The 18,899-nt window shown below is 40.0% G+C and overlaps 1 protein-coding gene across 3 annotated transcripts in view; it reads right to left on the bottom strand.

The window, feature by feature from the left end:
• LOC117221507 (discoidin domain-containing receptor 2) overlaps positions 1-18,899 on the bottom strand; it is a 251,007-nt gene that overhangs the window by 33,718 nt on the left and 198,390 nt on the right. For all 3 annotated transcript variants that reach the window (XM_076523249.1, XM_033472532.2, XM_033472533.2), the window contains one exon: positions 9,428-9,659. In XM_076523249.1, coding sequence (XP_076379364.1) covers positions 9,428-9,659 — 232 coding nt within the window. The remainder of the gene's footprint in view (positions 1-9,427; positions 9,660-18,899) is intronic.

Raw genomic sequence — 18,899 nt, 5'->3', positions numbered from 1 at the left:
TATAATATAATATAATAATAATAATAAAAATAATATTAATATAGATATAATAATATAGATATAGATAACATATAGATATACAATAATATCTTTTATTTACATTTATCTTTTTTAGAGCAGACCTTGTGATCTTTCAAGCGCTCTGTTATTTTGGCTATTAAGGATGATCAAAAAACTTAATTCCATCTTTAAACATAATTATTGAAATCATTATTTCTATTTTCTTTCACCTATTTTCCTGCAATATACTTTCGTTTGTCTTGTATTACATACTCTTGTTTATCTTGTCATCTTTCTGTATTACCGCATTTATATTATGCTTGTAATGGATAAATCCAGTTTCCGTCAATTTAATAAATCGACATTATAATGCGATCTACTTGATTGTTTAAGCAAAGATGAATGAAATGTATACACTGAATAACGTTTGTACTTCCGTCGGCATCGATGAAAGCAGAATCGCAAAGGAAAATGAATTTACTACACGATTTACTGCAAGCAGGATTAACCTGCAGTGATCAGGCTACCTAATCTACTTCAGAAGCATGTGCTTCCGACGAATTTTCCACTTATTCTCTGGAATACTTGTACAATGTGATATACTCTTTGAAATGGTGCTTCCATCCTTTTGTCTCGAGCTTCGATGCTGCAGTCGTGTAACAATTGAGCCGTTTATTTTGAAAGTGGCATAAGTCACTTTTTCAAAAAAATCGAGTTAATGGTAACACTAATTACAATCGAACGGTATCTTTTCATTTAAAAGAAAAAAAGTGACTTATGCCATTTTCAAAATAAACGGCTCATATCATATAGATACATTTATGAGTTATTTATTCAATTTATATGTTAGCTACGGCGAATGTTACGATGGCACTTGTTCAAAATCAGAATACATGTCTTATTGTTACTTTTACGAACTAATATAAAACAGCTGTTTTCTTGTGCTCCGTAAATCTAGTGTTAAATATAACTTTATCCCACAGATATGCGTATTCATTAAGCGATAATGTACTTATGCTACTATAGAAGGTTGTATAACGTGGTAACAGTCTTTTTGCAACGAATGACATAAACTTTTCCGCATAGGGCAGTTAAAAAGAAACGCGACGTGATCTTCTTTTCATGGTGGATCCATGGTGGGCCTAAACGGCTCGATTACAGAGAAGTTACAGAACTTTGATACGAACAACGCCAACAATTTCTTACATCAGAAAACCGAGCAGGCGAAACGCAAAGCTGCGATGACATTTCGTGCATCTCCACGTAACTTCGATTTCTCGCAATTAAAAAGTAGCACGAACAATTCGAAAACGTGTCGCACGAAAAATCCAGAGTTTCCGGACAGTTGATGGCGTGCAGGATACAGACAGCTTGAAATATTTTGCCGAAGCCACTCGACAAACCGACCCTCGTTCAATCGATAACGTTTATTGACAAGAGCTGGCCAGTCAATTGACTTCCGCAAATAGACGCGAAGGGTTTGTTTAGTGTAGGACAAAAGCATATTGCTTCATCGGATACAACAATGTTTTAGCCGGCGGACGTCAATGAAAAACTACCATAACACGATCGAAAGAGGATTATACGTACACGCGCACGGGACGGTCGCGCGGGGTGGCTAATACTTTTTTTCCGACCGAAGCGCGCGCGTCATCGCGGAGAACGGTTCGCGATAAAATTCTATCTTTCCCGGTCGGAGGAAACGTAAAATATCCTCTCGCGGCTCCTACGGGCAAATTACCCGGCGAATTTTCGGGAGTTATCGAACGAGCAGATATACTTTATGGAAACGATTAACTCGGCTAGACCGTGAGGTCAGCGCCGGGGATCAGCGGGACAATTTATATCCGCGCGCCTATCTCCGTCATGCTGAATACGGCCGCTCGAAAATATTAGACGATTCGCGGAGCGCTTTTTTTCTCCTCCGTTTTCGCCGTCTTCCTTTTCCCTTTTTCATTCGGGGCCGCTTTCGAGAGGACCGTAAACGCCGAGCCGTTGACAACCGCGCGGCGTGGTACCACCGTCGTTGTCCGACCGAAGCCGAGCTGTTAGGAGAGATTATTCGCCGGATAAGCAGAGTGTCGTTGTGTAATTAAGCGGGGGGGAACAGCGTGGATCGCGCAGCGGGTGGAACAGAGACCACGGATTTCTGCTGGTTCGTTCCCGCGCGCCGTCCCTGGTCCACCAAGTTTTTGGGTGGCCCGGTTCGTACGAACCGATACCTGTTCCCGAGCACCGTCCAGACGGTAATGAACGCCCGGCGAACGACTTCTTTTCACCTAGCACGCTTCCACGAATAATGACCGCCATCGATTAACGAGAATCTCCCGATTTCCTTTCGCTCTTTTTCGGCCGGCCCTCTCTCTCTGTAACCGGCATCGTTTCGAGTCGTTTACTCAATTAGATTGCTTTGTGGGCGAGACTGAAACGAACCGAAGAACCGCGGGTGGCTGCGCGGCTCCGGGACCGTCGTTCGTTATACATTCATAAAAGTCATTCTTTTAATTTTTCATGGTCGACACCGCTTTTCGAGACGGTGTATGTAGTTAAAACGGGAATTATCGGAGATAAAAGTGGACAGGCTGGACGCGCGCGTATTTATAGCGGGATGCCGGGCATTGATTTGTCACTCGTGAACACGTGACAGTCGAATTGCTCGTTATGGATCATGGGCATTTGAATACGTACGATCGGTGGCCGTATGTTAATTCCTCGATTGAGTCGCGACGCTGAGAATTTAATTAGACGTTTTAATTCAAGTCTTCGGATCTAGAAATGCTGCGCGAGGATCTCTCGGTTTTCTCACGGTAGCAAGAAAGCTTTCGATTTTTAGTGATCATAGAGAGTACGGATCGTACAAATTCAGGTTGTGTAGTGTAGAAATTGTCCAATATTTAAACAATATAGAATCTGTATCGATTAGGAAAGGACTATGCGCGATGAAGACAGGAAATATCGCGTACCGTACCTACAACTAGGATTACAACTACTTCGCTTAATTTTACAACTTGCAACGCTCCTCGCTCGACGACTATCGAACACTCTCTGTCCACTCCAAACACGCTCCTTCGACACAATGCCTGCCTTTTCTAAAAACGCGACAATCGCATCCGCCGGCTCTCCGTCGCCAAGGGTTTTTTTCATCTGACCCGCGGCCTTCGCCAACGTTTCTCTTTTAATAGAAAGTCTTAAAACTACGGTCTCCTAAGCCTAACACTCCTCTTCGTCCTAAACACTCCTCCTCGTAGTATGAAATATAGGGTTTCTTATGAAATAACAAGCTCCGACGAATTTTGGTGCGATATTCTTGAAACCCTAAAAGCAAAACGTTTGCAAAAATGTGTTCGAACAGATGGTGAATATTTTGATTGGCAAAATTTAATTGAAAAAACAACGATTAGTCTTTTTCTACGAATAATCTGACATTGCACACAATGCACCGTGCACGATAAGAGAGATCATAAATTGTAATTAACTGTCACTCTAGGTTTTCTCCCTTCTGGTACGCATTGAAATAAAAATGAATGTATACTGTCGGGAAAATGCTTTTAGGGGGCCGACTAAGGTTTCGAATATCGAAAAGAACCATTCTCTAGAGAAACATTCTCGCTGACTATTATTGAGAATATCCAAGGGAGAGCGCGCGCTGGTTGCCTCGGTGAAGGAAGCATCCGCGGAGGTGAAGGTTATATCGCGACGGTATGCAAATGGAAACGCGGTCAAAGAAGGGAGGTTAAATTTCGTCGAATCCGACCTTCGTGGGATGCGCGTTGTAGGTTCGAAGGACCTCGGCTATTCAGCCAGGTATACGCCTATGTAGGTGAGTCGAAATCGTCTGACCCGCGTGCACGCGACGACTTTCCCTTCTCTCGTTTTATTGATCCACCCTCCTATACAAATAAGCTCGAAGCACCCTCTCTCTCCACGTACTAACTTCCAAGGAAATCCACCTCGTCGACTGGACGTTCACCTCCTTCCTCCTTCCACCACCCTTTCCATCTTTTTTCCCTCTCCTTTTCTCTCTCTTTCTCTCTCTCTCTACTCTCTTCTCTCTCTGCTCTCTCTCTTTCTTTCTTCTCTCTCTGCTCTCTCTTTCTTTCTTCTCTCTCTCTTTCTTTCTTCTCTCTCCGCTCTCTCTTTCTTTCTTTTCTCTCTCTACTCTCTCTCTCTTTCTTTCTTCTCTCTCTCTCTCTCTTTCTTTTCTCTCTCTCTCTCTTTCTTTCTTCTCTCTCTCTCTCTCTTTCTTTTCTCTCTCTCTCTCTCTCTCTCTCTCTACCTTTCACTCTCTCACTCACCTGCTTCGCTCACCTTCTCTATCCTCTCCGTTCCCAGGAATCACGATCGTTCCGCCGGAATAAACGTTCGCGTCGCGTCCGCCGGAAATAAAATAAAAATACTCGAAAATAATGTTATTGTCGGCACAGCGAAATGACTTATATTGGCTCCGGCGTCGCTCTTCAGAACAAATATCACGAAATAGTGGAAGTTCCTTAGAACTCTACCTAGGTGTACGTGCTCCTTTCCGCTACTCGCGCTCTTCCAACGGGAAAATCATAAAGCCGGGGAAAACTGAAAACAATGTCGCTAAGTCGGGATGATTTATATTTGTTTCTGTTTCTAGACGAGAGGATGTCGAGAGCGTCGGAATTCAATGAAAATTGCTAGCAATGTCAGACAGCGATTTTCGCTCGAGGGTATAATTTAGACTTTCCTTCCGAGACGTCAGCGGGTCTCCGTTCGCGATCCGACTTGAGCTACGAGATAGACGACGAACGTATTATTTTAGGTTATTGAAAGCGTGCGCTAAGAGTTTCCTTGGGATTTCAAAGCGCGATATTGATTTTCAGAATCTTGTCTTTACGCGTCGCGCTCGGAGCCATTTTATTGTAAATCCGAAGGACGCATCTGAACTTTGCGAAGTTCAGGGACATTGTGAACAGAGTTAAATTGAAGAGGAATCCTTGGAGTCTACCAATTTGTTATGCATTCGTTATGAACCTGCAGTGCCGAGAATGCCGCAGATATCTATCTTGTCGGTATTAATTAGATCCTTTCAAACTATAGTCGCACTTTTAAAAGACTGTTTTTAACAGCGATAAAAATAGGCGTCCTTCATGACTCTTTCTAGCAAACTATTTGCAATATTAAGATAAACTTTGTTGGGTTAAACAGATACATCCTTAACTTATGAACTGGGGAAGTAACTTCTGCGCAACTCGTTTCACAATGGAGACTTTCTTCCTCGCAGTGAGAAGTTGTATTATCATGCTTGAAGTAATAAAAAAAACATCGCTTTCCATTTGTTGATTATTTATATTAGACAGAATATTATACGAAATATTTAGAAAATATATAAATGAAATATTTTCAATGTACATTTAAACAGATTGAAATAGTTATTTCGTGGTTGTTGGGTTTTTCGTTACGTAATTTTCTGTAGTATATCCTGACAGCCTCAGTCAACATATCAAGAACGGTACATATAAAAAAATACTAACACTAGGTTTTAATGAGTATGAATGACATAAAATGTAATATTAAAACTTTAAAATAATATAATAAATATAATGTAATATTAAAAAATTTAAAAATTTAAAATGTAATAGTACTTTCGAGAAACGCAATCCGCGGCTTCGTTTACGAGTTATTAACGAAAAACACTGACCAATGAGAAGCCAGCTCGGCTCGGCCGTCTCGCACTAGCTGATCTCGCCTCTCATTGGTCACTGTTTTTCGTTAATAACTCGCAATCAAAACGGTGGATTGCATTTTCGCTAAGGAAAAAGTTACTTCAAATGATCTCACGAACCCCTCGTTTCTCGGAAGTACCATAATTTTGGGTACCCTGTATTACTTTTAAAAATTCTCATAACGAAGAACTTTCTGATATCACGAAATATATCGTCATGCCCGGTTAACAAATTCAACTGGATGGAAACATTTTTCTGTTCCATACAATGACTGCCTAATCCAGGGGTGTCAAACTCAAAAGCTAACTTGGGCCATAATAATAAATAAACAATGCTTAACTTTAGGTGGGCCGCAAACAAAAAATCAATGTTCATAGAAACAAATATTTTTATTCTGACTAGTACATTGTAATAAACATATATAAAGTTAAATTATTGTTTACGTCCTGATACTCGACATCTCTTCTCTGATACTATCTTTCCTATTTCGGGAGAAATTTGATTGGCCGAGACTACTTTCAACATTTCTAATTCACATTTCTATTTTATTTTTACTTTGCGTCGGATATATTGACTGGGCCGCAAAAACGTTCATCTCGGGCCGCATGCGGCCCGCGGGCCGCGAGTTTGACACCCCTGGCCTAATCGATATCTGACATATTGCACCGTACAGACTGTAACGTCATCGTTCTTGGGACTTCGTTCGTACAAGTTTGCGTTGTACTCTTCGTCGAAGTAAAGAGAAATTGAACTTCGGAACTTATTACACTCTTCGACCTAATTTCTACTCAGTCTCTGACTTTCGTGAGGTAGCACTGTCGCCGGCTATGCTTCTACCAGCAGGAATCTCTCAAATGCACCGAGCAGAGCCGTTTCCTCGCAGAATCTCGGGGCTCTTTGAGCCAGCCAGTATTTACGGTCGGCAAGAACCAAACAGTTTTGCTGAAGTCGTTAAATCAAAATGATTTGCAGCCGGTGGCGAGTAGCCTAGGCGCGATAATAGCGTATCGCGGAGCGACAGAAGCAGTTTGGCGACGCGACGCGTGGCCGGCCGTAGTACGCTCGAAGGACAGTTCATTCATCGATGTCAGTCCGAGGCTGTGGATTCGCCGGATTCTCGCGAGAGTAACGCGGTAGGAGACGTATACGTTCCCCAGGGAAAATAAATGAACGGGTCCCGCCCCTATTGTTGGGTGTTGCTAATTAAAGTCGTAGGTTCACGGTTACCGATCTATTCCGGTAAATTGCATCGGCCGCGGACCACTTTTGACCGGGCAGCATATTACGGCCGAGATTTACGTCTTGTTAACGTCACGGTTTAGTTACTGGCCCGCGGACTTGCGGACACAACTACAAATCATTCTCAATAATCCGCGCGAGCCATGCTGCTGCCATGCCGCCGCTGCCGCGCAGCACACGCGTATCGCCCCGTGACTAAATTTAACCGCGAGATTCCGCTTACACGTAACCTCGTTGATCTTTCGAGCCGGTGAATTGTTGTGACCGGTTAATTGAATTGAATTATGCGCCTCCTCGCGCGCGCTGTGCGGTTTCAGCTTCTAAACGGGGATCCGACGAGCGCGGTTCCCGCACGTCCCTAATAGCCGATCTGCCTATCAACTGTCGAATGATCCCTCCATTGTTTCTCTTATTATACTAATGGACCGTTAAGTGGATTACCAACGTTCTCGCGGCTATTCTTTCCCCCGCAGCTTTCCGGAAATCTACCAAAATACGGATTCGCGAGGTTATTTTTGGCTTGGTCGGTATAGTGTTTTCGATTGGACAATGTTACAATTAAATTATGAATTCTTAGGCAAAAATGTCTGATTCCATTGTAAGTGAAAGTTGAAGTGAATATGTATTTTCGATAATAATGTTGATAGGGCTATAAACTAACGTGACAATATGGTAGAAATAAAGTCTCTTTATTCTATCAGAATCTTCAAAATAACAATCGTTCTTTAATTGTTCATTGTTCATTGTTTGTTGCTACATAACCATGTTTATTTTTAAACGGAATTATTGATTTTTGTCTTTTTTTAAACTGCAGCAGACACGACTACGTTCTCGGAGCACTATCGGAGTTTATTTAACTGGATCCAGCAAATTCGACTCCGTTTCGTCCCACGAGAGCATAAAATTCCAGAGGATAGTTATATTTATATGATCGCATTAACTCCTTCGAACTATACAACATTGTCTCAACAAGATCACCGTGCTTTCTGAGGCAACAAATACGGCCAGAGTGATTTACAACTTCCTGTCGTACGTCTGCTCTTCTGTTTGCGTTCAAGAAATAACTACTCGGCCATAAACTCCGTTTAACTTAACATCGATGTATTCCTTAGAAGATCGATCGCGAACGTTGCTGGCCAAGGGAGTAATTCGCAAATTTTGACGCGTTGAAATTCATTGTACGTTCTTCGAAAGAATCGTTTCTTTTGCAAATAAATTTATTTATAATAATTTGCATTAATCAAATGAATTATTACGTTACCAAATTTCTTTATATTTCATGGACAATCGAGTAGACGCAATTTTGAACACGTCGAATGAAAATGATCGTATGTAAAATAGAGCAAAAGTTAAATAAAATTTAACTTCACTTATGTCCTTCGAATGTAGACGCTCTTCAAAATAGTTGTATAAAATGACTTTATTTTTACTATTATTAGCTTTGTTACACAAGTTGTTATTTACTTTTGTTATTTTTACTGTTATATATACTTCGTACTTTAAATTAAGAAATTATATTTCATTAGTTTCCTCACGTCTTACATTACAAAATTATATCCCATTATTTGCCTCACGTTTTACATTAAGAAATTATATCTCATTATTTGCCTGTCACTTTAAATTAATGAATTATACTTTGCACTTCAACAGTAAAGTAACTAAGTTAAAAGTGACTAATTTGTATTGCTCTATAAAAATGAATGAATAAAAATAAATTGAATTTATTTAGACATAAGAAATTTACAGAATTATTTCGTACGGAAGCACCTCTGTAATATCAACAATTTTTAAATACGAATTGCGAAACCGGTGACTTTTATCAGTCATGATGGGTCTAATGTTAAATCAACAAATTAACTCTCTAACCGCGGGCAACGCAGAATTCGCGTTCTAAATATTTTGTAAAATTTCGCAAAAATAGAACTAAATCTACGATTCGTTTATTTTCGTTTTGTAAATATCCTTTTTACCTTTCTTTCTAATTTTCAGGACGCATCCGCATAACAAATAAAACTAGTCGGCGATCGCATACCGAAAAATCGAAAACTCGTTCGCGGTTGGAGAGTTAACCCCTTGCACTATGATTTCTTTTGCAGCTACCTTGATCAGCAGTTCTTTGTCCTCAATCATTACCCTGATAGAACGAGAGAATTTTTGTACTTTGCATGTCTTCGTTTACTTTGAATCCTAGATTTTAATAACAGAACAATCAAATTTTATTTTTCCTCAGAAGAGACGAAGAATGTTTGCATTTAATAGATTGCGTATGAAATCTTCATCGCGAGTCTGACTCGTTGTTATAGTGCAAAGGGATAAGGAACAACACATGCAGCAAGAAAAGCAGAAAAAGAATCAAACATTTCTAGTTTCCAGCGGAAAGAAATCGGACGAATGAATTCAGTGGAGTGAACGGACGGCAATTAAACCGAGTAAAAGGTGTAATTGATACCTCTTAAACAGTAAGCTTCTCAATTATCGCGTCAATGAAACGAACTCACCTCCTCGCCGCGCACGTCCCTATATCGAACCCATTTCCCGAGCTTCGGCCTCCAATATTCGAGCATGTAAGCCTCCGAGAATTCGACACCTTCGCCGTTGCCGAAGCGTCCTTGAGTGCCGGTGGCGGTGATCATGTGGACCGTGTGAAGATCGATTTCTAGCCACTCGCGTGGTTCCGTCGTGATCTGCTGCTTCGGGCACCAGGCGCCTCCGTGGCTCTCTTGCCTCAGCCTGTAAGGGTAAATATTTACTCTGGGATTACCGGCGTTTATTTTTTCTCTCTCCGTCTTCTCGCCCCTTTCTCTTAACAGGAAAAACCTTTTTTTAACACAGCCCGTCCCCGGAAAAAAAGTGGAACGTCGAATCGTTTCTTGGGAACAGACACGCTGCAAACCGAGCGAGATTGGAAATCCGAACTTCCTTTTTTCTCAGCTTTTTCTCGAGGGCTTATGATACTGTCGCGTCGACCCGGCGCGAAAGAAATCTCGTCTCCATGTGTTTGCGTTCGAAGCTGGGACTTATACGTGTACCTGTTTCGTCATTCGAACCTGTTGTTTGTCATTCGAGTCAAAGATCATTTAGTGATTATTTTGTGATGCAACGACTCGCACGAATATTTTACTTTTCAGAATGGAATAGCTTTTTTAAAAGCGGACGAAATGACCTTTTTCAAATGATAAATGTGTCTTTTTTAGATGTCAGGGAGACTGATTCTTATGGTTGAAACATTTCAGAGAATTTTCTTCGGTACCGAAATCAGTAGATTGAAGATGTGATAAAGTTGTAACGACTTCTTGAAGATTTATATATGAGCCGATTATTTTGAAAGTGGCATAAGTCACTTTGTTTTTAAGTCGATCAATATTTAAGGGTTTGCGTTTCAACACGTTTAAAAATATGGATGCTAACTTTCGGAAAGATTCACTTGTATTTGTTTTTTACGAATATTTTAATTTAAATGAACGCGTTTCAAAAAAAAGTTTTTACTATTCACTTAAAAATCCGGCATTCCACGTGCATCGACATAATGTTAAACAGAGAAATTTTCTATTTGGTTCCCACGCTTTGCATTCTGCGCAAAGTTTCACGATCTACTTAAAAATTCACAACTGAACTTTAAATATCAAATGCGCTAGCTAATTCAATTCGCTGTCTCGTAATTGATCGTTGAAATACAAATCATTGGCAGCAAACAATATTGGCAATTCATTGACTAAAACAGTGTATCACTAATTGAGCCGATTATTTTGAAAGTGGCATAAGTCACTTTGTTTTTAAGTCGATATATTTAAGGGTTTGCGTTTCAACACGTTTCAAAATATGGATGCTAACTTTCGAGAAGATTTACTTGTATTTGTTATCTCGGGATACTGATATTTTTCTCGGTATAAATAATATCGTATAAACATTAAAAAATCACCGCTTTTCATTACGGTAAAGTGACTTGTGCCACTTTCAAAATAAACGGCTAATATGTACATCATAAATCTGTGAAGATTGTCAGTTTCTTTCGAAGATAATTGTTACCCAATTTCAATATAAACTATTGTTAGAAAAACAGTATTAGGAATGTTTATAACCAGCTGATTAGTAGACTGCGGATTTGATGCATTTATGACAAGAATGATTGCGTGGAATACGAAATATTGGACACTCTTTACAAAACAGACGTCGTTTCTTGCAGTTCGCGCATATAGTATTTATTTTGCCTAAAATTCCACAGTCTAATAATAATAATTTACTACAAAATATGATAGTAGTAATAGTCATTAGGATAATTACTGTCTATTCACACAGAATGCTCATAAAATACCTCGAATTCTTGAGATACGATATTCGAGTAAGCCATGAAATATTTTGCGCCGAAATCTGGCAGACATTTTTTATTTCGCACAAAGCGTAACAGTCTTACGATAATAATTTAACAGTCGCTGAAACAATTACAGTGACTAATCGCAGAGAAGGCTTAGAAAATACCCCGAATATCTGAAACGTGCTCGAGTAAATTGTACGATTTTGTGCTGAAATCGGTGACGCGATATCGCGATTGACGCATCGATAAAAATTTCTCGATAAGGCGCAGACGAGAAAGAACGACGAGTATAATCGGAAATGTTACATCGTTGTAGAAAGGAAATCGTATAAATACGTGATCCACCGCGCGGCTGACGGATAACCGTCACCTCGCGCCGGGGCGATACGGGGTGAAATTATAATTTATCGATCGAGTCGAGCCACTGGATGGCATGAATTAAAGATGAGCCGGCACACCGCCGCGCGTCTCCGCTCCGCTCCGCGCCGCGGGAACGCCGCGCGGGGAAGCCACTTGGAGCCGGCTAATAATTGTATTCGCACATACCTTTCGCGGGCTCGTCTACGGCATTAAAAAGCTGCCGGCGATTGCCGCGAAAAACGCTTCTCGCGAGAGGAATGTCGCCGAGATTTCAGCCGATCCGCCGAGAAAACGGGAGACCGAGCCGGCTCGAGTCTAATCGGTTCGTTCCTCCGTTTGACGTCTCACTTCGCCGTGCTTAATTATCATTTTAGTTTCTCATTAACCGGTATCTCGTCCTATAAATGTTTTACTACCGGGCTGCATAACGCGCGCACCCGAGGATCCGATTCCCGGAGACTTCCTGGCACCTCTTCCTTCACGATGAATTATTAACGAACAGCTTTGCCGGCAGATATATGCCATACGTCATTTCCGATGCGCGTGCCGCTTTTGATTTTACTGCAGTTACCAGATGGGATGATTTCAAGCCGATGCTGCGCGGGCTGTGCTTACCGATGAAATTATTTTGATACTCGTTGCACATGCTGTGCGCGCGGTTCACCAAAATCGATTTATATTTCATTCAATATCTTATTTGTATTTGTTTGCACGTATCTTTTATTCATGTTTCTTTGTATTTATTTGCTTGTTTGTACATTCGCGAAGCTGTGAATACCGCTTCGGCTAAACTATGAAGTAATGTAACGTGGGAATTAATCACTCTGGTTCAACACCAAATCTATCGAGCTTTGAAAGCGACTAACGCGCGTTGCTTCGTAAGAACGAGAAGATTGAATTTATTGAGAATTTTCACCGTTTTCGTTGTAATGGAACCTTGAAAATAAGAATTTATTCAATCGTTCATTAAGAAAAAGTCTCCACAATTTCAACGATGTAGAAATAAAAAATGGTAAACCGGTTATTTCGGCGACATGGTTAGATCTGCGTTAAATAGAATTTAGTTTAAGATTGTAACGATGTATTTCTATAATCTTATGCAGTCTTGCTTTATGGAATGTTTTCTTGTTCCATTCTTGTCTGCGCTTCATTCTTGTTCCTAGAATGTGTAAGTAAATTCTAGGAAAATCTATATTCCAGAATACCAAGCACAATGCAGTTATTCGCAACAATATCTTATGAATGAATGTTCTGTTTGATAATTTCAATGAAACTAAATATTGGGTTGGCAAGTAAGTAATGTATTCTGCATCAATTAGTCAGTACTTCAAAATCAGATATAAGACTTATATTGAAGAATTATGTCATGTTTCTTTACGTGATGTTGTTTAATCAAATTCGATAAAAAATTATTAAATCTGCTATGTCTGGCAAATGGTATATAACCATCCTAACCGATCGTCTTGCCATCATAATTACTCACATTTGAGTATATTTCTTTAAAAGGTACAGTATAAGGAAACCGGATTGCTTAACAATGCCACTTTTTCCATCGTTTCCGTACATTATTTATATTTAGTATAGAGGGGAGCATTTATTATTTATTTGCTCGATTTTAAAACTATGTAGAGGATCTGGAGTTCAGGAAACATTCATTGTCATTCTATTGCGTTGGCAACTAAGTAATTGCCGATTTGTTCAATGAAATAAAAATTTCTTTTCACTTGGAACGAAGTTTAATCTGTAGTGTATTTTCCATTTTGCTCGACGACCTTTTGCCATCTCTCCGACAACTTGAAAATTCCACGCTCGTAGAAAGTCTGATCCTTTTCGGCCAAAAACTGAGTTAAGTGAGATTTTACAGCGTCATCGTCATTCAAAGTTTTACCACGAAGGGAGTTGTCCAGGGATCGAAATAAGTGGTGATCCGATGGCGCGAGATCAGGGCTATATGGTGGGTGTAACATCAATTCCCAAGCAATATCCATCAATTTTTGCCGAGTGGACAAAGACGTGTGCGGCCTAGCATTGTCCTGCTGGAAAATGACACCTTTACGATTGACCAATTCTGGACGCTTTTCCTTGACCGCTGCATTCAATTTGTCCAGTTGCTAACATTCGCGGATAATAAAAAATAACATAATGATAATAATAATAATTTTATAATATAACATTTACGGATATCATAAAAATGGGAGTGAGAGGTATCTATAACTGAAATCGGCATTTACTTAGTTGCCAACCCAATATGAAACATGCAAAGAGTCAGCACCGAAGTTTTCACTCTCAAACAACCCAATTTGGTAAATTTTGCTTTCCGGTGCAGATAATAAAAAATAACATAATAATAATAATAATAATAATAATAATAATAATAATTTTATAATATAACATTTACGGATATCATAAAAATGGGAGCGAGAGACGTCTATAACTGAAATCGGCAATTACTTAGTTACTAACCCAATATATTTCGTTTGTAATAATATTCAGAACTTCTACAGTACTAGTGGATTGACACCAATGTAAAACGAACGATGAGGAAATCCTCGTCGGTGACATCTAGACGGATTTTTCTGGCATCGATCTATCAGTATTGTCGTTAAAAATTTGCTGCAACACAAAATTCAGATCGAATCCTCCGCGCCGCCAGTTTCAAACTCAATTTGAAGTTTAAGTGAAGGAAAAAATATACGACGACCAAATCGCTCTGCCGAAGATTACTTTTCAAGCAGCGCCGCGCCGCGCCGTTCGGAAGATCGCAAAGAAACCGACGTCTGGTGCGCAACACCTTTGAGCGCGAAACGAAATCGTAAAGAGGCAGAAGCTGGTAAGATAGGCTGAACGAATTCTCGATGCAGGTTCGTACGAGGTGATTTCCAAATACACAATTTTTACTTTGCAACTATTTTTCTACGACGACATTCCCATCGCTCGCGCAACCATTCCTTTGAACAGCTTCTAACGCGACATAATGAAAATTAGCCGTTGAGATTGTTATAGAGAATATTGAGAGGGCTCCTTTTAACACTATACCGTCCGCAGATCTTAAATATGATTCTTTTGACGCCGGCATAATAGCTTGGAAATTTTAGATTTTTTAAAAAATGTCGAAGATGGCGGTAACATAAATTCCTAAAATTAAGATATGTCATCCAAGAATTTTCGTACTTAATTCTTAGTTAAATAAGCACGATGCTATAGTTAGTTTGCTGCCTTTTAACACCCAAGAAATGTAGTTCAAATGTTATTTCAGTTTTTTAAAATGCCACCAAAGTGGTACCACCGGCATAAAACAGATAGTTTTTGCATGGCACCAGCGTGGTGCCACTGGACGTCATAGCGTTAATACATTATGGCTCGCAGATTACGATGCACAACTGGATTTATTATCCGCTGCAGGCGCAACAATGTGAAACTGAAATACTTGAAGATTTCGTAGGATTGTTGAGAATTTTTGAACATCAGGAGAGTGGAGAAATTAAGATTCGCTGCGCGCATTGAAATTAGTGCATCGATTGGTCGCTATTGGATTCTCAAATATAACGAAATTAATGTCCGAAAGCAGAAAGAATTCAACATTCTCAGAAGTCTCGGCTGTGTCGATGCTTGATCTCAAGCTTGGTCTCGGTTTTCACTTCGTGGTTTCAAACTCTCTCGTTGCTAAAAATCCATTTAGTAAAGACCATTCTTATGAGATCCATGCAACAAATATATTTTCACGTCGTAAAATAGCAGGTAAATTCAATCTTAAACCCGTTGCCAATAGTCGATCCGGCAGTTTCGCGTACGAAAAGGAGATCGTCGAGAAAAGAAACGCTGTCTAAATGTTTGCCAGTGACGCGAGTGTCAGCTGCGGCGACCACTAACACAACATAATTCAGATTTTTTTCGAGCTCTGTCGAGCAGACAGTGCAAGACCGAGCTCCAACTGTCAAGCCATAAAATCTGCCGTAAAAATTAACTTCTCCGACAAGTAGCTCGTACGCCAGACTATCCTTGCTGCAGCCCGGATCTGCTATCCGAAGAATCGCAGGGCATTTACGAATCCGCCTGTACCAAGCGAAGTGTTCGCAATAAAGAGATGAGCTACCGCGCTCTCTGAAGTGTCAGAATTTTAAGTGTTGTTTTGATGGCGACCGGTAGTAAAAGCTGGCGACGGTGTCCCGAAGCGAGCTTTCGGTTTAAGGAAACCAATCGCGGAAGAGAACGAGAGAGGAAAGGAGAGAGAGAGAGAGAGAAAGAGAGAGGGAAAGAGAGGAAGAGAGAGAGAGAGCGGAGATAAAAGCAAGCGGAAAAGGCGAACGAGGAGAGGAAAAGAGGATCAGTGAGAAAGGTAAATAGCAGTGCGAAGAGGGAGCCGCGACAGAGAGGGGGGAGGGTATCCAGCTTGGACCATAACTCATAGCCCATTAAGAGAGCTCGAACTGCCTTGGCTGCCACTTTGATACAGTCTAAGGCATCAAAGACATTCCGGAGCGCGAGAGTGGGCGCGGGCGCGCGCGCGCGCGAGCGCACGCCACCCTGCTCCACGATAAATCTCGGAACGGACGATTACGCCGACTTCAGCCTGCGAGAAGCCACGTCGGCGGAATCGCCGAAAGCGAGGCCCCGCGAAGACCAAGAGGCCGATTATCGAGAGGAATGGTTTGTCGAACGCGAACGAAGGGAGTCACTCGAGCTATTCCTGGTCTTTAGACTTACGATCCGCCCGGTCGGAGATGATTTGTTGCTCACGGCGACCGAGCCGGAGCTGGTGGTGTCCCTTCTTCTTTGTGATCCCGCGACACCGGCACCCAGGCCGTTTGATGAACACGTTCTTCCGTGAACGTGTCGACTCCGGACCGGGTGCGGATCACCAAGACGCCAAGATGTCCGGTGTTCTATTGCTGCTTGCCGCGGTAGAATTTATTTTGTTCAGTCGAGAAAGACGTCGTTCGACTTTCGACGTGCAAAGGTCACAGCCACAGAGCCACTCGCGTTGTCTCATAAGCGTTTCTAATTAACTCGTTCATTGATCCGAGTCTGCCCTGGTTATTCTGCATCCTTAGAATTGAAAGCTATCTCTGGAATCTAGAAATTTCGTAGGACAACTTTGTTGCATATGATTTCTTTCATTTTATGCGTATGAGATTGAATTCGTACGAAATGCATTCGAAGGGATGAGATAAGTATGCATCGACAATTTGAACAACTTTGTTGTGGCATTTTGTGAAAAACATGGTTGTACAGTTTAAACTGACATAACGAGACAGCGGGTCTTTAGGTAGGATAAAAATTCTGTACACCGATAAAAACAGAGAGAGAGGATAAAAATAAATATATAATATAATAATATAATAATATATTATTATATTAATTAATTATTATATTAATATACAATATAATAATATAATAAAAATATATTCTCTCTATTAATAAATTTAGTAAATTGAAAATAGTATAACACTGTTTTGAAATTCTTTAATTGCTTTCATTGTTTCGTATTTCGTCTGCCAATTATAAATGCCAATTATAAATGCGTAAAATACGCTGTGTATAAATAACCTTGATTCAAAGAATGTTTCTTTTTTTGTGGAGACATTTTAACAAAACACATTTTACACATTTTAAGAAAACTTTTCATCTTTTCGAGAAATAGATTGTTCAAGTATCTACAATAAGAATCTTTGAAATATTTCACCAAAAGCATAAGTGTTTCACTAGATCATTAAATTGATGTTACATTACTACATTACTTAATGATATCGTCAGTTTTGAAGATTCCTAAAGTTTCTCCCAAAATCAAATCCCGAATCAAATCAAAATTCTAAAATCAAATTTTTAATTTTTCACTCTCTATTGCATAAAATGATGACAGTTTTCAAATCAGTTTAATGAAATATTATACTAAGAACTGCACTGACTGCCTTAAGACTGTCATGTAGGGACAGTCTACATTTGTGTCTACCCTTTTATCTAACCTTAATCTCTCTGAGTTGTTCAAATAATTTCTTTGATCTGAGTCAGCCCTGGTTATTCCTGCATCCTTCAAATTGAAAGCTATCTCTGGAATCTAGAAATTTCGTAGGACAACTTTGTCGCATATGATTTCTTTAATTTTATGCATTAGATTGAATTCGTACGAAATGCATTCGAAGGGAATGAGATGAGTATGCATCGACAATTTGAACAACTTTCGTGGCATTTTGTGAAAAACATGGTTGTGCAATTTAAACTACATAACTGGACAGCGGATATATATATATATATATATATATATATATATATATATATATAGAATCAGTAGTTAACAACAATCTATAGTATGCCATGATATTTGCCACTCGTTTAAACGAATGCATTGTTTCCAATCACGAAAGGAAGTTAGCGAACTTCTGATCCTTTTTTCAATAATTCAAGTTCCTTTCCTGGACTACCACTGCACGTAATTCGGATTCACGAGAATTGTCACAAGCACGACGATCGTGTTATGCAAGGGTCAAGTAAGCTACGAGGTCGGGTAACTGAAAAGCTATTCTGACTTCGAGGGCGTCTTCATGGTGTCCTAGGGATCTCGGGGAAAGCGAACACGTAATACGAGTTAGATACGCGTATTTTAGGGTAAACGGAGTCGTATGGGGTAAATAGGGTATTCACCGGGAAGCCCGCAGTATCAGGAAGCCATGGGAGTGCCGTTGAAGAAGGTCTAGACAGTCTACCTGCAAAGAGTGCTCGCGAGCGACGATATCGGCATTGCATCGAAAAGGCTTTCCTTGCTTTTAGATCATGCCGAAAGGAAAATATCGCGACAGCTTCTTACGCATCGTGCCGCAAATTACCATTCACGGATTAACAGTATTTGTTAACAAGCCTAAACTCAACTCGAGTAAACGCCTTCGCACTTTATTAATGTTTTAGTTAATTCTAGAGTTTGGACCAATTGTTGCCGAATATTTTAATAATCATTTAGTTTATACGTAGTGTTTCATTGTCTCGTTTCCTGATATTAGCTTCTTAACGTTGTACGACGTTAACGTAGGCGTACGATATCCGTAAAATTCCTATATTCGAATAATACATTGCAAGCCTGCGAACATGCGAGTAATACTGCACGAGCAAAATATGATTACTTTCACTTATACTTCATAAATATTGAACAAGTATTTAAGACGTGCGTGATAACCGTTCAAAAAAATCATGTGATACAACATAAATATAAAAAAATATGTATATAGTACAGCACGCTTGCTGCACAATGCAATGAAAAGTTAATCGAGATGCTAATTAGTAATTAGTAATTACAAAGAATCATGTGT

The sequence above is a fragment of the Megalopta genalis genome, chromosome 1 (genome assembly GCF_051020955.1).
Source record: "Megalopta genalis isolate 19385.01 chromosome 1, iyMegGena1_principal, whole genome shotgun sequence".
In the NCBI taxonomy this organism is placed as follows: Eukaryota; Metazoa; Arthropoda; class Insecta; order Hymenoptera; family Halictidae; genus Megalopta; species Megalopta genalis.
The sequence above is the reverse complement of the archived record's forward strand: the minus strand, read 5'-3'. Positions and strand labels throughout refer to the sequence as shown.